This window comes from Triturus cristatus, chromosome 4_1 (assembly GCF_964204655.1).
Source record: "Triturus cristatus chromosome 4_1, aTriCri1.1, whole genome shotgun sequence".
Classification (NCBI taxonomy): Eukaryota; Metazoa; Chordata; class Amphibia; order Caudata; family Salamandridae; genus Triturus; species Triturus cristatus.
This window is the reverse complement of record NC_140585.1, coordinates 563,688,861-563,715,252: the sequence shown is the minus strand read 5'-3', so window position 1 is coordinate 563,715,252 and position 26,392 is coordinate 563,688,861. Positions and strand designations below refer to the sequence as shown.

The window sequence follows — 26,392 nt, the reverse complement described above, 5'->3', positions numbered from 1 at the left end:
AGATTTGAATATTATTAGTGTAGGTTAAAAGGTCAAGTGACAGTTGCACTGCTACGCCAGAAATAAAAATCCATCTACGTTAATGATTGCCATTCTCCCATCTGTGCTGCTACCAGAGAAAAACACCACATATTATTTAGTTATCTAAGACAAAAACACCACATATTATTTAGTTACCTAAGACACTTTGATTGGATTACAATGCCATGTATGTGCCACTAAATACAAGCTCAGGGAGGTGGATAAATGAACAAAATTATCACAGCTATGTCCAATAAAAGCACGTACTCCTGGCGACCAATGTGTAGATGGAGACAGGGCCCCTTTCTAGCTCACATAATTATCTGGCAGCAGCTGTGCTGTCAAGCCAGGCCATAAAAAGGAGACAGCAAAGTATATCACCATCGAATTGGGCACCTAAAAACCTGAAATTAAAGTGATGTAAATAGCTTTTTTTAAAAAGATAATGGGGGGGTACCTCGAATATCGCATCTAGAATATTGAGTCATGCAAATAGAGGACAAAATGCGGAAAAGGTAATTAATATAGTTTTTTCATTATATAAAAGTCAAACCTTTGTTTTAGTTAAGAAAACAGTATTCTTTCTATATGAACCAAAGTTCAACTACAAAACATTAGAAATGCTAAAGTTATAGTTGTTCCTTAAATTTATAATTTAAGCACCACCTTTGAATCACTGTAACTTTTTTAATTCTTTATATACAAACAAAACTTAAACTACACACATTTTAGAAATTCCTAACTTATACTTATACCTTATAATTTACACAACACCTTCAAATTACTGTAAGTCATGCACCTCTGTGCACAGTGCTGTCACCTAACTCGCAAAACTGCATCAACTATAACCCTCTCCTTCCCAAAGCAATGGTTAATACCATTGCATATTACATCATTTACACCATGTGAAATCATAGCATTGATAACAACACTCATGACATTGCAAATCACATTATTTCAGAGAACACAGTTCATGGTAGAGTGCGTACAGTGGAGTGGGGTAAAGTGGAGTGGCATAGTGTTGAGAGACAGAGTGTAGTTGCATACAGTGGAATAGTGGAGTGAAATAGAGTGGAGTGGGTTACAGTGGAGTGGCGTACACTGGAGAAGTATTGACTAGAATAGCATACGGTAGAGTGTTGTACAATGGAGTGGCTTAAAGTGGAGTGGCATACTGTGGAATAGCGTACAATGGAGTGGGGAAAAGTGGAGTGGCATAGAGTGGAATGGGGTAGAATCTAACAGCGTATAGTAAAGTAGCATGGAGTAGTGAACAGTGGAGCAGCATATAGTGGAGAGACAGAGTGTATTATTACTGGCATATAGTGGAATAACATAGAATGGAGTGTTGTAGAGTGAAGAGGTGTACAGTGATTAGCATATAGTGGAGTGGCACAGAGTGGAGTTACGTACAGTGGAGTAGTTGTAGAGTGTAGTAGCATAGATTGGAGTGCTGTAGAGTGGAGTAGCATATAGAGGGGTGCTGTAGACTAGGGTGGTGTAGAGTGGAATAGTGTAGAGTGAAATTCTATTTAGTGGAGCAACATACAGTGGAGTGGCGTAGAGTGGAGTGGCATACAGTGGAATAGTGGAGAGTGGAGAGGCGTATAGTAAACCTGCATGTACTGGAATAGTGTAAAGTGCCACACAGTGGAGTGGCGTACAGTGGAATAGAGTACAGTGGAGTGGTGTAGAGTACAGTGGTGTACAGTGCAGTGAGGTAGAGTGAAGTGGCATACCGTTGAATAGCATACTTATGACTGAAGTACATTGGATTGTCATAGAGCGGAGAGAAGTTTGTGTGGTGGCATTCATTGGAATAGGCTAGACTCAAGTGGGTAGAGTGTAATGGCATACAGTGGAGTGGTGAAGGGTGGAATAGCATACAGTAGTGTGGCGTAAAGTGGAGTGAAGTAGAGTGGAACACTGTAGAGTAGACTGCTGTAGGCTGGACCAAGGTATAGTGTAGGGGGTTCAACTGAAGTGGCGTACAGTGGAGTGGCACTAACTGGAATAGCATAGAGTGTTGTTCAGTAGAGTCGAGTAATATAATTCTGGCAAGAATATACATTATGTGTAAATTGTAATTTTTGGTAGTAGGCTTAATTAGAGTGTTAAAGTTATAAGTATGAATATACTTAGTTTTATATTCTGCTGAGGTATACTGCGGTAACTTTGAGGTATATCACGGCAGATGCCAATAAGAAGGCACTATGCGATTGGCTAATGGCTATCTTCACAAAATGTAAAGGGCAGCCATGTCATTTTTAACATAGTTTCGCTGTATTGTGGGTTAGTGCCTTCGATATAGGTAGGTATTAGATTTTATAGTTTTTCCCAACCTATTACTGGTTTAATAAAGTGGTAATAGATAGAGAAATGTATTAACATTTTAAATATATTTTGCCACTGGTTATGTAGAACTGGATGATTTTTAAAACAAAATGTAAGTAGCACAGTCATTTTTGGGTATAACTCCGTAGACTTTTTTTTCAAAGAAAGAAATATGTTTCATTTTGTAACTTTTTAAATACTTTTTTTAGTACTGCAGTACTTTCGAGGAAGTACCGCTGTACTCTGTATATTAAAAAAAATATTTCAATAGAATTTCCCCTACCTATTCCCACTTTATTATTTACAGTATAACTTTAAAAATACTAACATGTTCTACCCAAGAGGATCATATACACACAATCCATATTCCTGCCAAATTTCATTCAAAACTGTTCAGCCGTTTTTGCACTTCATGTGAGTACAAAGTCTACGGAAAATGCATTGGTGCCAAAACATGTTTTGCAACCCCCTTTTTTTCTTTGCACCCCCTTGACAGATCTCCGTGAAGCTGTGCATCATCCTCGAAGGTAACTCAATGCCTCCGAGCTGGGGAGAGGTGCGCTAAAAGGACAAAATCGTCCTTTTTGTAGAAGACCCCTCACTCACCAACCTAGTTGGTGACATGCTTCCTCATCGGGGTATCACCCGGATAGCCGAATGCCATCCGGGTGTGCTGCGACACCTGATTACAGTGGAGCTGGTATTTTTCTTTTTTTGGGGTGCAGATGAAGGAAGTGATTAAAAATTGGACAGATTTAACTCTCTATAAAAAACTCTTTTATTTTAGAGAAACTGAACAATATTAAAAAGATCAGGAGATACCATGTGAGGTTAAATTGACCTGAGGTATCAACAAAAGTGAAGTGAAGTAAGAAAGTGAAATAGGTCTACATGTTTCAACCTTGTGGGAAAAATATCCAGGTTTTCGTCAAGACCGATGTTAGTAACCAGGGCGGTCTATACACGCTAAGGTGTACCCTACCCTTGGTTAGAATAAAATCCCCTCATGTACTCACAGTGGGGAAATCCTTACTTGAATTTCTTAAGGAAAGTTACCTGTAAAGAAAAAGTAGGAAACAATATACACAAAACATAATCCGTTCTGTAAGCAACAGTCGTTTCAGGCTCCTCTCAGTTGTCATCAAATATTTTTAAAAAGTGGTTGCTAGTGACTAATAGTTCAGTCATACTGATAATGCCAACTAAAGTGTATTAGTACAACCGTGCTCCATTGTGAGCTACAAACTCGTATAATCCACCGGGTTTGAATTCACCCGTGATCACTAGATCTAACCCACTACAACAGATGTGTGATTATGCGCACTCACACAGAAAATACTGGGGTGCACAATTTAGGTGACGAGTGGTCAAGTGTCTAGCACGAGTGCCATTCGTCCCACAGCAAAAACACACTGACTGTTACTGATCCGTTCAGACGTGGGTGTCACAACTTAGTGAGTCAAATATAATCAGCATAAAAGAGCATACTCAAAAACAATAGTGCGATACACAAGCGGGAAATAGAGGGAAATGAAAGTAAAGCCGTAAGGGCAAGCCTTACTAGCAGCGCGGTAATAGCGTGCCTCAAGGGTGCCGAGGTCACGTAGCATGTTCCTACCACGATCTTTGGGTAAAAATACAGAGTAGGCAGTTATATTGAAAGGCGTTGGACCAGGGGACAGACTTCGCGGTGCCCACCCGCATTGAGTCTCCGAACTTACTTTGTGTGAAACAGGCTCGGCTGTTATGCCTATACCATGACCCGCATCGGCGTCCCGTAAGTGAACGAGATCAAGTCGGTGCCGAGATGGATATTAAGTATATCCGGGTTGATGACATGGGGAGGAAGGGGCCCAGTGAGTGGCATCGAGCTCTGGAAGGAACAACCAATTAGGAACGCTCGCCAGAGAAGGGGCGTGGTAAGAGGTGTGGCCCACAGTCAATCACAGTATCTAAAGGGAAGGCGCCCGGAAGGGAGGAGCGCGCTGGGTATCTAAGGACGCTGCTAGCAAGATACTGCTGCAAATGGGGGGATAAAGTTGCTGATAATAAACGCTCACCTGAAAAGGGGCGTGATGGGGGGTGTGTCCCAGAGTAAATCAATGTATTTAATGGGGCGCACTGGGTATCAAAGGACAATTGTAGATCGATACCGCTGAAATTAAGGTGGAGAATTAAATCACACATAAAGAAAGAAAGGGAAAAGAAGGGAGATCAAATGATCTCAAGCTCAGAAAGAATACACGTTATAAAGGGCATAATATCCCAGGAACCAAACAAAGCACGCAAGGGCTGATAATGAAAGGAAAACATCCGGATAGGTTTATCAATTACGGTGATGGTCAGTTCAAGGATTTATACTCAGCAGCAGATGTTAGTAGTTCGCCAAATAGAGGATAGTCTATTTCGAAAAGGACAGAGTTCCATGGAATGTTATCATTCAATCCACTTTTGTGAGTGGATAGTCTATAAACTCAGCGTTGTTCTTTTTCGAATAAACGTTCTTGCATCCATTCTCCTGTCTTTATTTGCTCAATGATGGTCCACCTCATATCGTTGGTTGTATGGCCCATCACGAGAAAGTATTCCGTGAGTTTCGTCATTGATTTCTTGCACCTAATAGTACTGCGATGTTCACAGATTCTCTGTTTGATTTTTCTACTTGTCATACCCACATATTGAAGTTTGCAAGGGCAGATAATCCTGTAAACTACATTGGTACTATTACAGTTGGTATGTGTTCTCAAGGTCCACACTTTGCCTGGTTCAAGTTCCAATGTTTTCGCGTTATCTGTAAAATGACAGACACTGCAGTTGCCACATTTGTAGTGTCCAGTGATGTCCGGTAGACCCCATGCATTGAGGACAGTGGTTTGTTGGTCTTGAACTGTCTCCTTAGGGCGCGTGTTAACTAAAGAGTCCTTTAGGCTTCTGGATTTTTTGAATGAGAACAATGGTTTTTCCCATTTAAGGTTACCAGTGTTTAGAATAGTCCAATGCTTATTAACCGATTTAGTGACCAGATTGGATGCCGTACTGTATGTTGTTACGCAGGTCAGCGGTAACGTAGCCTCTGTTGTGACCCTGTTTTCTAGTAGTGCTGCTCTGGGTTGGTTTCGTGCTCGTTTCTGGCACTTGGTGAGAATTCTTTCAGGATAGCCCCTTTCTGATAGTTTTCTTGTGAGATCAAGAGCTTTTTTCTGGTAATCCGTGGTCTTACTGCAATTACGGCGTAGTCTTAAGTATTGGCCATAGGGAAGGTTCTCTCTCAATGGCCTGGGATGAAAGCTTTCAAACCTCAGTAGGTTGTTCTTCGCTGTGGGTTTGTAACGGGTTCTAGTTTCAAGATGATCGTTTTCCTTGGTGATCACAACATCCAAAAAGACCATGGTTTTCTGATCTTTAGTGTGGGTGAACCTCAGATTTTGATCGCAAGCGCTGATCCACTGGCAGAATTCGGAAAGGATGTCTTCTGGTTCTTGCCAGATGGCAAGGATGTCATCAATATATTGTTTCCAGAAGCTGATGTAGGTGGAGAACGGATTCTGTTCGTTGAGTATGAATTTCTTCTCAAAGTCAAAAACATAAAGTCCAGCCACGCTTGGCGCGAATGTGCTTCCCATCAAAGTACCCCCCGTTTGGAGTTAGAGGGTACCTTCGAATTCAAAAAAGTTCTTCTTCAAAGCCAATCTGGCACATTCCAGAATGAAGTTCTCGGGTGTCCGATAGGTCCAGTTTGTTGCATCAAGGGTGCTCTTGAGAACTTCAAGCGTATCATCCTGGGGAATCCAAGGAATTTCTATCTCTGGGAATCTTAACTGTAACTACAGAGTGCCTACTGGCCCTCTTTAAGTATATATACATATATATATATATATATATCCAACACCCCTCTCTTCCATATGAAGAAATTACTCAGACGCTCCTGTATGCTTCAAAATAGCCAATTTAATGACAATGGCACTCCGACGCGTTTCGGCTTTATGCCTTGCTCACGGCAAATTCGCCCACTCACACACCAGTCATTCACCCATACAGATATTCACACACCCACTCATTGACTCCTAAAGATACTTAACCATGTACTCAGTCATCTAAAAAGTCACTGAGACAACCACATAGTCTCCCATAGATCCTCACTCACTTACTCACCCATACAAGCACCCGCACAGACACTCACTCACTCACACACCCACTCACTCACACATTAATTCACCCATAAAGCCACTTATGTACCCTTACACTCACCCATAGACACTCATGCACCTGCTCACTCACCTATACAGCCACTCATGTACTCTCTCATCATCAACAGTCACTTACACACCCACTCACTCACCCACACAACCACTCACACAGCTACTCATATATCCACTGACACAGCCACATGCTCACCTTTACAAAACCTCAAACAACTGCTCACTCATCTATAACAGTCTCTAACATACCCACTCAATTATCCATCAACCTTTTACACACCCACTCACTCACCCATACAGACACTCACACAGCCACTTACTCGCCCATATAACTACTCACATACCCACTTATTGACACATACAGCTACACACACACACCCACTCACACTCATTAGTAGTACACAAAGTAAACTAATTTGACTTTTGTGATACCTAGTACATATGTTTAACACTCAGAAACATTTAGAAAACAATCACTGAATGATTTTATCAGTGATGTAATTTGAGATGTCATCAGTGATTTCACTGGCCATGTCATAAGTGATATAATCTGTGTGGTTATATGTTGTGCATTGGCGGGGGCGTAATTCATAGTTAGGTCAAGTAACTATAACTTCTGAATTTCTATTTTTTTGTATGAGTGGAATCTGAGTAACTATAAAGTCCCTGTAACATTTTTTAAAGTGTATATAAATATATATATATATATATATATTTATATATATATATATATATATATATATATATATATATATATATATATACATACACACACACACATGCACACACACACACAATCACACACAATTTAATATGGAACATACTGAACACAAGTAAACTCTCATTTGCACAAAGAGTGACTCTTGATTACAAACATTTGTGTAGCATGTTCAGTACCTCCACACCCCTATGGTGCTTTAGGAACCCATTTACTTTCGAAACACTTACAACCATTAGCTGGACTCAGGCTGTGCAAGATTACATAGACATGTAATATGGTACTTACCTACCACTATTTAGACTAGAAATGAAAGTAGCACAGTCATTGGCTGATGCCATAAGTCATGTCATACGCTATGTCATGAGTGGTCATATGTGATGTCATAAGCAGTGCATGGTGGGGGCGCGCTCTGCAAACGCAACTACTACCTTATAGTTAGAAATTAGCATTTAAAAAAACATTAGAAATTCACTGAAAAAAACACAGGTTTCTTGGACGTTATAGTTAGGGATTAGCATTTAAAAAATCTTAGCAATTCACTGAAAAACCACAGGTTTCAGGGCCGATAAAGTTAGTTGGACATGATTTTACTCCTACAAAATCAGAGAAATTCAGCCATTATAGTTAATAGAGCGAACTATAACTTGCGGCCCCGGCAATGCACTGCTGATGATGTCACATATTACATCACTCATGACATGGTCAGTGACATCACTGATGACATCTCAAATGACATCACTGATGACATCATCCATGTGATAATCTGATGCACCTCCTCACACCCTAATATAACTTTTGATACACCCACTCAAAAACACAGATTTCGACACCATAGACAGACCAACAGCAGTGATTCATACGTCCATACACACATCCACTCACTAACCCATATAGTCACTCATACACATAGTCATTCATCATTACAGCCACTGATATAGCCACTCATACACCCATATAAACACTCAAACACACTGCCACTCACCCAAAGAGTTACTCAAACACCTAGTCAGTCACCTAAAGAAGTAATTACACTGTCATTTACTCACCTATACAGTTATTCACACACACCACCTGACTTATTCATACAGATAGTACCATATACGTACTCTCTTCAACAATTACTGACATAAGCAAACACTTATCCATGCGCTCACTGTCACATATACTCACTTATATACTCCAACACTCACATATACTGCCTTTCACATATGCAGTTACTTTGCACATATACCACTGAGATATCCATTCACTCACCAACACAGCTATATGTACACTCATTCACCCATACAGTCTCTAACACACACACTCATAAACCCACACACCCAGAGAATCACCCACTGACACAGCCGTGCAGGGAGTCACACAATCCCCCACCCACCTACACAGACACTCAGGCACCCATACAGGTACTCAGACAACCAATAATTAACCCATATAGACACTGATGTAGCTACTCATCAACCCCTGCAGCCACTTACACACCAACTGACAGGCTGATACAGACATTCGTACAGATTAGTCATTCACCCATGCATTCACTAGGACACATTTAATCACTCATTTATACAGTCAGTCACGCACCCACTAAATCATCCATTCAGACACTCATACACCCACTCATTCTTCAATACACCGTGGCACATATATATATATTTTTTGAAACACTCAGTCACTGGATGATGTCATCAGTGATGTAATTTGAGATGTAATCTGTGATGTCACTGACCATGTCATGAGTGATGTAATATGTGACGTCATCAGCAGTGCATTGCGGGGGCCGAGTTATAGTTAGCTCTACTAACTATAACGGCCGAATTTCTCTGGTTTTATACGAGTGAAATGTTTAAGTAACTCTAGCATCCCGGAATCCTCTGTTTTTTTCAATGAAAAATAATAATATATATATATATATAGATAGATAGATTTACCAAGCAGACCAATAAGAATGTATATGTATTTTTAAACCATAAGTAGTATATTATACTTGCACAAAGAAATGCACATATCTAAATACATACATATATTCAATTATAAATGTTTACACACACAAGCATATGATAGTTATCTGTGGATGTTTGGGGGTAATGAATTCCATAGTTTTGGCTACTTGAACAGAGAAAGATGCACCACCCATTTTCTTTTTTTCTATTATTCTTGGGTTTTGACGCGGGTGCCCTTCTGGAATTTCTTTTGTTGTATGTATTTGGTGATTTTATTCCTAATGAAAAGAGCTCATGTTCCATGAGTTGCTTTGTACGTGATACAAAGCACTATGAAGGTGGACCTTCTGGAAAACGATAACCAATGTAGGACCCTCAAGGCAGGGGAGATGTGGGTTTGCAACTTTACATGTAGGAGTTGTCTGGCAGCAGAGTTCTGAATGTGTTGTAGTCTTTTCATAGTTGATTAAGATGCTCCATGTTAAAGGGAATTGGTCGAATCAAGTTTAGACAGTACAAGAGAGATAATCGCTTGGAGACCTTGTTTGGAAATCCTAGGTGGGGGAAGATGCATCATAGAGTTTTTACAGTATGGAAGCTTGATCTTGCTAACTTATGCACTTAGGCATTTATTGATAGGTTGAAGTCCATGGCAATCCTAAGGTTTCTCACTTCCTTGGATACTTTAGAAGTTGGCCTAAGATTGTCAGGCCAGACTCAAAATGGGTTATATTTTTTACAATTGCCAAATGTGAGTATTTCAGTTTTGGCCGGCTTCAATTTTTGATGGCTTCATGTCGTCCACTGATCAACGGCTCAGAGGCATCTAATGGTTTTTGAGTTTCCAATGTTTTTGGTGCTTTTCAGTGTGAGAAGTATTTGTGTATCATTTGCATAGTTAGTTATAGCATGTGAGCTGAAATTAATTGATCATTGCTGGAAATTACTTTATGTAGATGTTGAAACACATGGGTGAGATGTTAGAGCTTTGCAGGACCCCTGCTTTTATGTAGTACGGGTTGGATAAGAAAGGGGAAGTATGGATGATATTTGTTCTGTTTTGAAGGTAGGATGTGATCCATTCAAGAGTAGTCCCCTCTAAATTAGCTTCACAGTGTCTTTGGATTAAAATGTATGACAAACTGTGTTGAAGACAGCCAAAAGGTTCAAAAGAAGTAATGCAGTGACCCTGCTCTGGTGTACTGTGTTTTTACGGTCATCCCAGATGACGAAGAGGGCAGATTCTGCACCTCTTCCTGGATGTATTCCTATTTAGAAGTCAGAAAGTATGAAGTTATATTCAATGAATTGCGACATCTTGTTGAATGCTGCTGTTTCGATCAGTTTGCCCAGGATAGGTCTTTTTATACTTGGTCTGTAGTTGTTTGGGTCGTGTGGGTCCAGGTTTGTTTTCTTTAGTAATGGGCATATGTATACCTTTTATTAAGTCTCCTGAAAAGACTCCTATCCTGGTTGGTAAAGAATTATTGATGATTGTTCTGACTGGTGTGGCAGCAGAAGTAGTTAAAAGAATGTTCTTGAATATTTTTTGGTGGACATGGGTCAGAAGGGCAGCTGGCTGGCCTGCTTGTTTTGATAAGATCTATATATTAAGTTTCTGATAGTTGTTTGAAGGATTGCAGAGTCGGTCTTAGCCTACTGTTGGAGTAGATTGCCTCAAATGGCCTGGTGGTTTTCCTTGGTTTTAAAGAGGAGTCCAGTGTCAGCTTTGGTTGTATAAAGATTTCCCAGTTGCTGTTTGAATAGTACCTTTATTTAGCAGCTGCACAACTAATTATAAATACCTTTCATGTGTTTTTAACTGTACATTGTGATTATAATAGATGGTTTTAATGTTTGCGTTTAGGACTATCTGAAATTAATCGAATAAAATTATTGATTGAACCTGTTATATGGTGAATTGTACTCTGATCTCTTAATATGCAAGAACTTTGAAATTATCTTGTGTTTAGTCTGCTCTTTACATAGGAAAATGCACTTTTTAACAATTATAGAGGGGGTTATGGGATGTCAACATGTAATAAAGTAGATGTGATTGAGCATTTGTATTGGGGTTTGTAAACTGTGTAAAGCTGTCTCAGCTATTGTTTGAGGGCTTCTGTCATATTATGGTAAATATTCAACTAGATCTGCAGATCTGTATTTTTTGGATTATTTATGACATTTGCATTTCCATGTTTTAATCTGATGAAATACCTATTACATGACTAGTGCTAGCTTTGAAGAATGCAAATTGAAGATGTCTGGAATTTGGTCCAGCAGTGTGTTAATGCGAACTGTCTATTCTTCCCTGGTGGTCATCATGCAGTATTCAACTTCCAGAAACAACACCGATTCGTACCTCTCTGCTACAACTAACATGTACAGATAATGATGTTTCACCACCGAATAATGTTCTCGAATATTCAATGGATCTTGATGCATATTCCCTCAACAAGTTTAAACTGGTCCACAATGAGATAATTGTAAGTATGCATGTTTGTAGATTCCCTGATTAGTAGTTTGAGATAAATATGTCATTGAGAAATATACTTTAACTATTATTTTGTAAATTATGTTATTCCATGTATTATAAGTAGCCTAGAAAGCAGTTGTTTTAAAAGATCATGGTATAAGAGAAAAATTGTATTTTAAATTTATAAGGTGCACAGCTACCCCAAGGGGTTTCATGGCGCTGGCAGGTGAGGGTGAAAAAGAGGAAGTGGGAATAAATTACTGATTAAACAACCAGGTCTTCACTTGTCTACGGAAACTACTAAGGACAGTTTCCTCCCGTATAAAGATAGGGAGAGAGTTCCAGGGAGGGGCCCAAAAAAGAAAAGGACCTACCGCCCACCCGGGTCAGTTTAATTCTAAGGATAACAAATTTAGACTGTCCAGCAGAACGCAAAAGAGAAGGTGTATACAACTGAATTAAGGATTGCAAATATTGTGGGTCTGTTCCTGATTTAATTTTAAACATAAAGCTCAAGGCCTTAAATTTAATACGTTTCTCCACTTTTAGCCAGTGTAATTTTCAAAGAGAGTCGGTGGGTGACACCATCCTGGGTGCCTGACACAGCAGCCTAGAAGCTGCATTTTGCACCATCTGTAGGCTACGTATTAAAGTTTCATTTGAGCCTAGGTATAGAACGTTGCCATAGTCAAAACTAGACGTAATCAAGGCTTGAACCACAGTACGTTGAAACGAGAGAGGTAACATCCACAGAATTATTCTCAGCCATCTCAGAAAGGTAAAGCATGTCATAGCCACCTTAGTGTTTGTTGCTTCATTGACAGATGGTCGTCAATGATAATACCCAGGTTACGAACTTGATGTACTGGCTGGGGTAAAAAGCCCATTTCAGTGGGCTAATGTTGGGGTCCCCAGGATTCTTGTTCTTTTCCTAAAATCATAACCTCAGTTTTATCTCCATTTAATCTGAGCAAGTTGTTCTGCATCCAAGATATAATTTTCCTCAGACCTATCTAGAGAGCAGATGACTCAGATCCCCTAGATGAGGTAAGGGAAAAGATTATCTGCATTTCATCCGTATTGGAAAAAAAGGGACAGCCCAGCTTCTTCTGCAATATATGCCAATGGGCACACATAGATATTAAACAGCAGGGGACTCAACACAGGGCCCTGGGGAACTCCGTAAGGAAATCGATGGATATTAGAACTCGCCAAGGTGGAGAAAACCTGAAAAGTTCAATCAGCCAGGAAAGAGCGAAACCATTCTAAGGCTGAGCCTCCAAAGCCGAAGGAATGCAAGGCTTTCAGTAGGACCGTGTGAGACACCGTCTTGAAAGCGGCACTGAGATCAATTAAGATGAGAGCCCTTATATTTATATTAATGAAATTTTGTTTTTCAAAAGGCTGTTTACTTTTTTAATTGAAAGCATAGCTGAATTCCAAATAAAAAAACTTACATCGTAACAAATTTTTCAATATTTTGATTGAAATATGAGCATAAACAAAGTTATACGACAACAAAAACGAACAAAAGGTAAGTGAATAATCCTTTCATTTTAAAAGTTTTGTCACTTGAACATATCAAACAATATATCTTAGAAGGGTGAGTGGGCCATTTGAGAAATAAATATGGTTGTTTATCCCAAGTATTATGGTCATTATGCTGTTAGGTCCAGATAGAGTTTCAGTTACTTAATTCAACCCATGTTAGCTATGGCACATAGCAAATAGTCATAACCCAAGAAAATGAGTAAAGCATGTAGAAGTACCAAAACAGTACAAAAGTCCAAACTCAATTAATAAAATCCCACTCTGATTTATAAAAATAGAGAACAATGGACATACTGACACCAATAAGGAGAACCAGAGATATGGATTTCTAAAGCTTTAGGTAAAAATAACTGCAAAACTAGTAAAGCACCAATTCAAAGGGAGCACAGGTTAGATATATCAACCTGATTAGAGCTGTTATCTGGGGACTTGGTCTTTTTTCTGGAAGTTAAAATCCTTCAGCAGCCCAAGGCAGCAGGGTGTATCCAAGGAGGGCTCCACAACATTAAATAGGTATTAGATAATGTCCCATGAAAGCCATTGGTTATGGCAGATATCATGTCCACCGTATTACTAGCGCAACATATATTCAATGGCACTTGTAATAGGCAGAAGGGATATCGGTCATGTTACTCTAAGCCAGGCCTTTGTCTTTTTTGGAGCATGGAATAGGGCTGAACAAGGCTAGATACCTTCCTGGAAAGATCCCCCTGCAGCAGACAAGCTACAAGCTACAAGCAGGGGAAACTGTTCCTTCAGCCTAAAAGCATTGTACCTTGGCCTGATCAACTTGGCAGGCTTGCCCTGCTCCACCAGACGTCTTGAAGGTGAAAAAGTCACGGGTTTTTAGGAATGTTAGGATAAGTCCTTTTCGATGCTGCCAGGCGTCCAAGGATCTCAGGCACAGCACTTGGGGGTTATGACTCACTCCTTCAGAAGTCACTAGCAGGGTCAAGGCAAGGTCAGTTCAGCTCTTCAGAAAAAAGGCCTCTTGTTGTGGCTCTGTCGATTACACAGAAGGTCATCCAGCTGATCATTAGGGTCCACTTGTTCACCCTGAGTGCAAGTGGGAACAGGTCTAGCTCTTCAGGTCTCTTCACAGGACTCAAATAGCAGGCTCAGTCCTTTGTCCTACTCTAAACAATTCCACAGTGCCCCTTACTCACTAAATTCAAGGCAGAGAACTCTTTTTCCCTTTTGCAGAGGCTGTGTGCCCACCCAGTGGTGAGGCCTGGGTAATGAGCAATCCCCTCCTTCAGCACATACAGCAGCTTTCCCACCACTGGATTCAGTGCCTGTCTGACTGGTTGGACAAAAGAAGGAGCATGTGCAGGTATCCTCTGATGTGTGCTTGTGACAGCGAGGGTCCCTTAAAATAAACAAAATTCTTGGGCGGTGCCAACTTGTCTTTATTTATTTATTTATTTATTTTATTTTATTTAATTTAAGGGATTTGTAGAGCTGCTCAAGGGCTTCTCAGCACTAAAGGAGAATTCTAAAAGTGCAATGCTGAGCCAACGCATAATTAGCGGGGAAATAGCCAGGTTTTCAGCTTTTTTCTGAAAATGGTTTTGTTAAATGCAGCTCGGATTTCAAGTGAGAGGGCATTCCACAACTTGGGTACCAGATAGGTGAAAGATCTGCCTCTCTATCTAGCCCTTTAATTCTGGCTGTCTTAAGGAGCTTTTGTTGGGAGGATCTGAGGTGTCTAGTCGGGGTGTGCCTAGATATCAGATTCCTCAGCTTTTCAGGCCCAGTGTTAATAATGGCTCTGCGAGCTATGTAGAGGGTTTTCAACTTAACTCTGGCTTCGATAGGCAACCAGTGCCCGCTATTTAAGTGGTTCCTTTGCAGATTTTTAACAGGAGTCTAGCTGCTGCGTTCTGTACCACTTGGAGTCTCTTCATAACATACTTTGGTGAATCCAGATACAGCGAGTTACCATAGTCCAGTTGTGATATAAGGAGGGGTTGAATCACAGTTTTCTTCAGGTGCTCAGGAACCACATTCATGATTTTTCTTAGCATTTTAAGAAGGGCAAAACGTCCCTGAAAGCTTCTTGGATTGGCAATCCAGTGTGAGGGTATCCTCCAGCCAAATTCCAAGGTTTTTTATGGCTGGTCTGGGAATAGGTGGATCCCCAATACAGTTGGGCCAGTGTGTTAGGGGTGAGTGGATGTCCAGGTTTCCCAGCAGCATGAGCTCTGTTTTCCCACCATTCAGCTTCAGAGAGCTGTTGGACATTCAGTTGACCACATTCTCCAGACAAGTGGGCAGCTGATAATTGCTAGAGTTAGAGCTGTTGTTAAAAGACACAACTAGCTGGGTGTTGTTAGCATAAGACACCACTGATATTCCAAATTCCTGCACCACCTCGGCCAGCTGTTGTACATAGATATTAAATAAGGTTGGGCTAAGGGATGAACCCTGCGGGACACCACATGTGATAGGGAGGTGTTCTGAGACTCTGTCCCCTTCCATCACCTGGAAAGTTCTGTTCTCCAGGAAGGAGGCAAGCCAATCCAAGGATTTTCCCTGAATGCCAACTTCCCCTAATCTCCATTTTAGGATGGTATGATCTACGGTGTTGAAGGCGGTGTTGAGGTCCAGCAGGAGGATGGGGGCTGACCCACCCTCATTGAGTATCGACTTTAGCTCCTCAGTGACCGTCAGTAGTGCTGTGTGCTGCTCGAAAGCCCATCTGGGTGGGATGGAGGATGCCATTAGTCTCCAAGAAATTGGTCAGAGAATGATTAACATGCTTCTCCAAAAGTTTACCCAGGTACAGTAAGATGGAGATGGGATGGAGGTTATTATAAATGGTGGGGTCGAGATTGGATTTCTTTTGTCGAAGAATAATGGTTGCATGCTTTCACGATTTGGGGACTATGGCCGAATCTAGGGAGAGATTGAGTAGTTCAGTCACCGGTGGTAAGAGGATCTCCAGGGCATCCGCTAGGAGACGTGGGGGTGCTGGGTCCATCGGAGAGCTGGATTGGGTAGATGTGATTGAGCGTTGGACATTTTCTTTCTCCAAACTGGGCAAATGAACTAATGAAGAACTTGAGGGCATCTTACTTATTATAGCTGTAGCATGTTTCTTGTTTTTTGGGAACTGATCGTATATTTCTGTCACCTTTTGAGAGAAAAAGGCTGCTATGTCGTTGCATCTCTTACCAGATGTGGGGGGGTGTTGGTATTTTCATGAGGGTTAGTCAAAGTTTTAACTATTTTAAATAGCTCTTTGGGGGAGTTTGCTGCTCAAGCTATTTTGCCTTCATAATATTTAGATTGGGCTGTCTTCATTTCATTGTGATAAGCTCTGATTAGCATCTTGTAATCAGACTTGAGGGATGGGTCTTAATTTTTCCTTCAGCGTTTCTCCAATTTCTTGCATTCTTTTTTCAATGCGGAGAGCTGTTCATTGTACCATGGGGTCATTTTGGGGTGAGATTTACTGTTAAGAGTTCTTTTGGGAGCACTGATGTCGGCTGAGTGGGCGATCCAGTTTTCCCACTGATGGTATTTCTCATCTATATTTCCGGAAAGGATAGGGGAATTGGCCTTCAGGACTGCCTGCCACGTTTTAGGGTCCAGTTCGGACCAGCTCCTAGTGGTGATAGTTTGTACTAAGGTTTTTTACGAATGAAGAGGTTTTGGTAAGCTGAACATGATTAAAGAGTGGTCTGACCAAGGTACTGGGATAGGTTTAGAGACTATGATCTGCGGGCCATTAGAGAAAATGAGGTCCAATATATGCTCTTTCTCGTGCGTAGGTGATGTAACGAATTGGGTTAGTTGTCATGCTTCCATGTCACCATGCAGCTGTCTGATGTGGAGGGAATCGTGTTTACCAAAGTATAGAATGAGGTCTCCAAGAATTGTCAGTTGGGCCTTTTCCATCGAGAGGCTGGATATAGAATCGGGTAGTGCCTCTAAAAATCTACTTCTAGTGTGGGAGATAAGGCTATGCGGAACTGGGCGCTTTCACACTCAGGAAGAGAGAGTTGAGATATGGTGCATTTGAATTCGTCTTTTAAGATGATAGCAATGCCAACCCCAATTCTGCCTGGTCGGTCTAGCCTGTGTAGGTGGTAGGCCAGGGGAAGAGCAAGATGGATATCTCTGCCGGAGCTAACATTGAGCAAAGTTTCAGTTACGAGCAATATGTTTAGGGGCTCTTCCTCTAGCACGATTCTATTGTCTGAGATGTGTTGTGGGATGGAGCGAGCATTGATTAATCCTATCTTCCAAGTGTCCTCTTCAGAGGAATTTGACCTGACCTGTCTTGTCTGGTTAGTGTGTGTATTATATCCACATTGTTGACTGGTTACCCTAGAAAATGATGTGGCCGGGTGTGGCAATGGCCTAATGGTTAGTAGCTGCTTGCTGGAGTAGCCTGTGTTGCAGGGGCCAGGGGTTCTGGCCCCTGGGCCTCTTCGGGCACAGATGGGTGCAGACAGGCATGCCAGCGGCGCGCCTGCTGCATGCCCGGCCCGCAGTGGCAATTTAAAGAAGAGGTGAAGTCGGCAACTAGACCGCCGACCTCCCGCCTCCATTAAAATGCTATGATGCAAGTGTCCCGCCCGCACTCTATATTCCCGGAGTAGGGAAGTGCTAATTACCCTGTATTAGCTGCTCAAGAACAAATTCATGCAGTGTTTATGTTTCAAATTTAAGAGAATTAAAAGCAAGTGCAACAACAATTTTAAAAATGAATGAATAGCGAGTAACATATGCGCCATGCAGAGCATCACTGGCAATGCTCTTACCTTTGTGCCCGGCCTGCAGTGGTCATTTTGAGAAGAGGTGGAGTCAGCAACTAGACCGCCGAACTGCCGCCTCTGTCAAAACCCTATGGTGCAAGGGTTCCACCTGCACTCTATGATTCCTTAGTAGGGAAGTGCTAATTACCCTGTATTAGCAGCTCAAGAATAAGTTCATGCAGTTTTATGTTTCATGACAGTGCACACAGAATAAAAGCAAGTGCAACAACAGCTCCCAGCAGCACACAACTCCAGCCCACACACAAGCCATTGTCTTTGCTCTTGAAGCACTTTTGCAGTTTTTGCAACTTATCAGGCCATTCATCAGCTGGGAGACATCTAGGGGCAAATTAGCCTCCAGGATCTTTAGGCATGAAAATTGTAAGTTTCTAAAGGTTCCTCTTCCTTACGTTTTATTAAATGTCTGACTTCAGCATTTAGTTGGACTTTTAATGAATATTAAAAACAGCCCCTGAATTATTTTTCTAGCTGGTACCTAGCCTGAGGACGCAGAATTCATATTTAATAATCCTTTTTACTACTTCCTGACGAGCCAGCCAGCCTTTCTACAGTTATAATTTCTTTTGGTGGCTAGTCACTGAAAGGGCATATTAACTTTAAATTTTTACATGTCGTACTTTTAAATACCATGCACCGTGCCTTATGGGCTACAAAGCCTACACAGGGGTGACTTTTAAATATTTGAAAGGGAGCTTTCTCCTGTCAACGGGCTTTATTTTTACAATCTGGGTTGCCGTTTTGAAATTGCAACAGCCAGGCTCGATTTTCCATGTCATTGGTGTAATTTAGGACCCCATATACTATGACCCCATATACTAAGTTAACTCATTCACTGCTAAGCCTTTTTTTGGCTATTTGGGGTAGTTCACGCTTAGGCCCCTGTAACTTTTTGACCACATAAGGTATCCACGCCAAATTTGCGCCCTTTTCTTCCAACATCATGGGGATTCTAAAGGTACCCAGGGTTTGTAGAGTCCTCTGGAGGGCACCCAGAAATTAGACAAAATACAGCTAAACAAAAAAAGTGTGAGAAAAATGGGAAAAAGTGCTGCAAATGAAAGCGTCTGTTTTTTCCCTGCAAATGGTATAAAAAAAAAGTTTGTGGGGCTGAAATCACAATTTTCCCAGATTTTAGGGAATGACAGACGTTTGACAGAAAACCAACATTTTTTACACAGTTTTGTCATTTTACTGGGATATAGCCTATTTTTGCTATTTTTTGTGCTTTTAACCTTCTTCCAGTTAATGGTAGAAATGGGTCTGAAAGCAATAATGAATCCTGGAAAGGTATACGTTTTAGAAAAGTAGACAAAATTCTGAATTTAGAAAAGGGTTATTTGTGTAGTTCCTTCAGGATTTATTTATGGAAACTAACAGTTAAATATAGGAAAAATGTAAAATTAGTTGAAAAGAACAACCATTTGTGTCAACGTTTTTACCTGTAATTATGACAGCTGTGTGAAATCAATATATCGTTACATCCGCTGGACATTTCTGGTTGTCGGGCTATATAGGACTTGTAGGTTCACCAAGAACCCGACAAACCCAGAGCCAATAACTGAGCAGCATCTTGCAATGGTTTTTTATTATATACCGGGTATATAGCAATTATTCTGGGAAAATTTATACATGGAAGAATCGGTATGAAAGACACCTATGTATTTCTGAAATGGGAACCAAATATAGCGATTTGAAACAGTAAATATTTGCACATTTCCGAAATTGGGAGTACCCATACTAGGCCTAGGCTAAATATCCGTTCCGCTCGCGGAAATTGCGATAATTTGACATTTTCGCGTTCCGCGGAGAGCGCGAAAATGTCAAAATTTCCGCATTCCGCAGCTTAGCGATAATTTGTTTCTTGCTCACGCTGTAAAATAATACATTCTCGCGCGCGCGCGATCGCCTTACCTGAATCCCCGCGTTCGCCGACAAGTTTTCCCCATCCGGTCGCATTCTCCACAAGATGTTGGATTGTTGGTAGCCATTTGCGCTGTCTTGCGACAGTTCGCGCCCGCAGTGATGTCATTGGTCGTGCGATCACGTCTTTCTTCTCGCAATCCTGCACCGCGAGAAGAGTAAAAACAAGATGGCCGCGCCCACGAGCAACCGCATGGGTAAGTTGGCGAGCCACGACCACGCAGAAAATACCGCGAACGGGCGTGAAAAAAACTTCCGCATCTTCGCGATATTTCCGCGTGTTTGCGGAGATTTTTAACATTTTTGCGATAATTTGCGAAAGTCACTTTCGCAAATTCCGCCCACCCCTAACCCATACTACCATGAGAATTATTGTTAATTTTTCAAAAAGACTTCTTTTTTACACATTGTCTTTCATTTGGAAGGCAGAAATGCATCACAAGTCAATAGGTAATACCAGTTGCTCTACAATCCTGTATTACCCTAAGTCTCCCGATAAAAATGGTACCTCACTTGTGTGGGTAGGCCTAGTGCAAGTGACAGGAAACGGCACAAAACGCAATGTGGACACAACATTTTCACAGTGAAAAATGACCCTTTTTTTGCAAAGTGCCTAGCTGTAGTTTTTTAACCCTAGCTCTGCCGGCACCTAGGGAAACCTAACAAACCTACACAGTTTTGAAAACTAGACACTCAGGGGAATCCAGGATGGCATGACTTGACTGGCTATCACCAGGTTCTGTTACCCAGAATCTCTTGCAAACCTAAACAATTGTAAAAAAAACTGATTTTCCTCACATTTCTGTGGTGGAATGTTCTGGAATCTGTGTGGATCCACAAAATTAGACCTACCCCGCGTTCCCAAAAGTCTTCCGAGAAAAATGGCACTTCACTTGTGTGGTTATCCCTAGTGCCCGCGACAGGAAACGGCGCAAATCACAACGTGGACACACCACATTTTCACAGTGATAAATGACCCTTTTTTTTGCAAAGTGCCTAGTCATAGTTTTTTAACCCTAGCTCTGCCGGCACCTTGGGAAACCTAGAAAACCTATACATTTTTGAAAACTAGACACCCAGGGTAATCCAGGATGGTGTGACTTGACTGGTTCTCACCAGGTTCTGTTACCCAGAATCCCTTGCAAACCTAAAAAATTTACAAAAAAAACACATGTTCCTCATATTTCTGTGGTGGCAAGTTCTGGAATCTGCGTGGATCCAAAAAATTCCACCCACCCCGCATTCCCCAAAGTCTTCCAAGAAAAATGGTACCTCACTTGCGTGGGTGGGCCAAGTACCCGCAACAGGCAAAGGCCTAAAACTTATTGAGGCGACATCAAAATTACCTATCACAAACCAACTTGATTTTGCAAGGGGGGTCCCATGAGTTTTTGGCCCAGAGCTCGGCGGCCATCTAGGGAAATCTACCAAACCCACACATTTCTGGAAACTAGACACCCGGGGAAGTCCAGTGAGGTATGGCTTGTGTGGGTTCCCCAACATTCTCCTACCCAGAATCCCCTGCAAACCACAAATTGTGCTGAAATAATCACGTTTTTCTCAAATTTCTGTGTGGGAAAGTTCTGGAATCTGCATGGATCCACAAATTTCCTCCCACCCAGCGTTCCCCCAGGTCTTCCGATAAAAATGGTACCTCACTCGTGTGGGTGGGTCAAAGAAGGGCCCAAAACCTATTGAGGAGACATCACAATTACCTATCACAAACCAACCTGGTTTTGCATGGGGGGTCCCATGAGTTTTTGGCCTGAGGCTCGGAGGCCATCTGTGGAAACCTACCAAACCCACACATTTCTGGAAACTAGATACCCGGGGGAGTCCAGTGAGGTATGGCTTGTGTGGGTCCCCCAACATTGTCCTACCCAGAATCCCCTGCAAACCTCAAATTTTGCTGAAAAAAATCACTTTTTTTCTCAAATTTCTGTGTGGGAAAGTTCTGGAACCTTCGTGGATCCACAAATTTCCTCCCACCCAGCATTCCTCCAGGTCTCCCAATAAAAATGGTACCTCACTTGTGTGGGTAGGCAAAGTGGCTGCAACAGGAAATGGCCCAAATCGTACTGTGGAGATTTCAAAATTACCTATAACAAAACTACCTGGTTTTGGGGGGGCACCTGGGGTTTTGGCCCCGGGCTCAGCGGCCATCTTGGGAAAGTACCAAACCCAAACATTTCTGAAAACTAGACACCTGAGGGAGTCCAATGAGGTATGGCTTGCGTGGATCTCCCAACGTTTTCCTATCCAGAATGCCATGCAAATCTCAAATTTAGCTGTAAAAAAACACATTTTCCAGATATTTTTGTGTGAAATCACTGTGCCAGAACAAGTGTCCTATCCCACAGCGTACCCCTGAGTCTCCCCAGTAAAATGATACCTCACTTGTGCGGGTGGGGCAAGGGCCTGTGACTGGGAAGAGCCCAACACTTAGGGAATAAGGGTATAGCACCGAGAATTCTAAGCGCTACATTTTTTAAAAAATACGTTTTTAGCCAATTTTGCATTGGACACCCACACAAGTGAGGTATCATTTTTCTCGGGAGACTCAAGGGGAACGCTGTGGGGTAGGACATTCACAAAAATGAAATGCACTGTAAATAACTGAAAGGACAAAAAACTGAACCAGTGACTCGCAGTTCGTGAGCTGTAAAGCCACGACAAGGCACCAACCGCTTTACAGGCCATTCACACACCTTTCATATGTTATACACACAAGACCATTCACACCACCAGGCACGAAACCAACACATTACAACATTCTCAAAAAGGGACAAGGTACACCCTGCTTGAGAAAGACAGAAAAGACAAATATTTCTGCACAACCACCCCAGCCAAGCACCAGTCCATGCACACCACCAGCCAAGCGCCAGTCCACGCACAACGCCAGGCAAGCACCAGTCCAGGCACACCACCAGCCATTCACCAGCACACACACCGCCATCACATTTAGGATATTTTTATACAAAAAAGAAAACACAAACAAATTGCAAATAGATACAAATCTACTAACACAAAATCTGAAACTAAAAACATTGCACAAATGCCAACCTTGAAACTGAACAAAAAATATAAGACGATAGAGACCAGGCAGTTCACTTTACCACTCATGGATGCTCCCAAAAATTATTTTGCGTGGGGTACATTCTAAAACAAGCAGGCACACACAGCGCAGGGTTAGAAGGACACTCGGGGCAGTACATACGAGTCTCCTTTCATGTACCTCTTCGCCAACAGACTCTTTATCTCCTATTGGGAAAGTCTTTTGAGGGTGGGAGGGTAATGTGATCAGGAAAGTGGCGATCTTTCAATCCAGCCACATCCTCCACCACTCCAACTCTAGGAACACTTGCCTGTTCCACTACAAAAAGGCTGCCCATTACAGACTCCTGAAACTTAGCAAAAGTCATCTTTGACTAAGGACAAGAATCCTTGATTACAATAAAAGCATTAAAGGTTGCCAAGTGGAAAAGATAGATAGCCAACTTCCTATACCAAATGTAAGCCTTACGAAGAGCAGTGTAAGGTTCCAACCTCTGATCTACTCTATTAACACCACCCATGTGCTATTATAGTCTAAAATGCACACAGGTTTGCGCGCTTCAGCAACCTGACCCCAAACAGTCACAGGTGAAGTGCTTTCATCATGGATGGTAGTCAGCATGTAGACATCTCTCCTGTCTGAAAACTTCACAGCTAGAAGTTCCTCACAACGCAATGCACTGCACTGTCCCCGCACAAGCTATTGACAAACAAGTTATTTTGGGAAACCTTTATGGTTAGAGCAGATTGTGCCACAAGCAACAGTGTCCACTTTGGCCAATTCCCTGAACAACTGCACACCAGTGTAAAAGTTATCTACATATAAATGGTGACCTTTGTTAAAAAGTCCTCTACCAAGTTCCCACACAATTTTCTCAGTCACTCCAAAAGTGGACGAACAACCAGGGGGGTTAATCCTGGATTCCTTACTGGTGTATACCCTGAAATTAGAGACATATCCAGTCCTACTGTCACACAGCATATACAGCTTAATTCCATAGCATGCCCTCTTACTAGGAATGTATTGCCTAAAAACCAAGCGGCCCTTGAATAAGACCAAAGACTCATCCACTGCTATTTCTTTCCCTGGAGCATAGATCTCAGAAAATCAATCTACAAAGTGATCAATGGCAGACCGAATCTTAAAAAGACGGTCACACTCAGGGTGATCTCGTGCCAATGCTAAACCAGTGTCGACAAAATGCAGCATCCGAAGCAGAAGCAAATACCTATCATGACTCATGACTACTGGAAATATAGCCGTTGCCATCAAGGGACTAGTAGACCAATATGAAGGCATCGATGGCGTCCTTAGCAAGCCCATCAAAAAAGTTAAACCCCAAAACTTCTTCATCTCTTCCAGATTTGTGGGAGTCCACCTGGCACTGTTGTCCCTCAAAAACTGTTTGGCATACAAATTAGTCTGCTCAACAATCTCTGCCAAAAACACATCGTCTATAAACAACTGAAAAAAAAATGTATTGGTAACAAATTTTCTGTATTCACTCTACACCCTGAAACACCTGTAAAGTCTAGCAATGCTGGCTGCACCATGCCTGGGGCAACCCAGAGGTCATCACTTCCAACTGAAAGCCTTGCAGCCCCAGGCTGCAGCCCAGATGCTTCTTGCTGCACTATCGGCACATCAATGTCCTCCTCTAAAACAGTCACTTCATCCGCACTAAGAGTAGCACCATCCGCACTGAGAGTAGCTTCATCATTCGATGATTCCATGTGGAGAGAAAACTCACTGCCTGAATCTTCCCCTCCCTCCTCTGCCTCAGATGCAGAGCCAGTCTCTGAACTATGGTCAGAGGAAGACTCAAAAAGCATACCAACAACCTGCTGAGCAGTAATCCTGCAGCTAACCATTATCCTTACTAAGAAAGGAGACTGCACAAACAAGTCAACAACAACCAACACTGTGCAAAATAAGTAAGTAAAAAAAATGTGTGCCTCTATCACAAAGATCTATATACTCAAAAACTATACAATTCACTTGCAAAAGACAGCTACACTCACCAGCACCTACTCTGCAGAAAGACAGCAAAAACCAACGATATCCCGCTAGAAAGAAAAGAACAAAACCAATTTCTCACTAGACAACAAAATACACATCGAGCACAAATGCAAAAAGTTTTTGACACTCAAAAAACAGAAGCCAAACATAGTGCTATTAATACACCATTTGCAAAAAACACCTTCATGCAGAGAAATGAAAAACATTTACATTGTACAAAAAAAAAGTCTCTTACCAAACTACACAAACAGCAGAACCACCAGTAACGAAACCGCAACCTGGAACAGTCTAAAGAGCAAAAGCCTTGAACTAACACAAAAAGGGAGAAATAAAACATTACAATTGCAATTCACAAGAAATAAAACAATTAACATTATAACACGGTATGTCACTACCCAAATAGTCAATCTGACAGATGGGCCTTTAAATAGGGCTGAGAAAAATGGGGGGTGATCTTGCCCAAGGGATCGGGTGAGGTTGTCTCCCAGGCCGATCAGCCCCCCAGGTGGGGCAGAAAACAGCAGACAGAAATGTTCCCCCCTTGCTAAAGAAATGAATCCCTGGTGCCTAGTAGGGTTATCTGCCTCCCCCCTCCCGCCTAGGGCAGAAAGGTCAAAAAGGGGCAGATCTGTCCCTGGTGTCTAGTAGGGTTTTCTGCCCCCCCTGGGGACAGAAAGGCCCAAACAAAGGGCAGAATACACACACTAAAAAACATCTGCCCCCTGGAAGCGACCCTTGCCCAAGCAGCTGCTTCCATTTTAATTTTAAATAACTCCCTGGTGTCTAGTGGGGTTTTCTGCCCCCCCCACCCCCCATGGGGGCAGAAAGGCCACATAAACAGGCAGATCTGCCCCCAGGGGGTGCAGAATACACATAAAAAAATATGTTCCCTGAATTTTAAATATAATTAATTAATTAATTAATTATTTGTATAAAAATGGACCAAATTATTTTTCAAGTATATTCTGCCCCCCCCGGGGGCAGATCGATCTGTTTATTTGGCCTTAAACCACACCCAACACCAGGGAGTGTTTTAAATTTTAAATGAAAGCAACCCCTTATTTTTAAATCCCTGGCTCTAGTGGGTTTTTGGGCCCCCCGGGGCCAGAATCGACAAAAAATGCAGGCGATCTGTCCCCAGGGGGGGCAAAAAAGTCTTTAAAATTATTTAGGCCCATAAGGAAGCGACCCTTGCCCAAGGGGTTGCTTTCATTTAAAATGTAAAACACTCCCTGGTGTCTGGTGGGGTTTAAGGCCAAATAAACATAATAATAATTTGGCCCATTTTAAATTTTAATACCTCCCTGGCTCTATTGGGCTTTACTGGCCACCCTGGTGCCAGAAACGTCAAAAATAAACAGGTGATCTG

The 26,392-nt window shown here is 41.9% G+C and overlaps 1 protein-coding gene across 1 annotated transcript in view; it reads left to right on the top strand.

Annotated features, from left to right (window-relative positions):
* The window catches only part of LOC146855233 (cadherin-related family member 3-like), a 628,588-nt gene that overhangs the window by 326,233 nt on the left and 275,963 nt on the right, over nt 1-26,392 (top strand). The window contains exon 14 of the mRNA XM_085651100.1: nt 11,545-11,701. Within this exon, the coding sequence (XP_085507226.1) occupies nt 11,545-11,701 (157 nt within the window). The remainder of the gene's footprint in view (nt 1-11,544; nt 11,702-26,392) is intronic.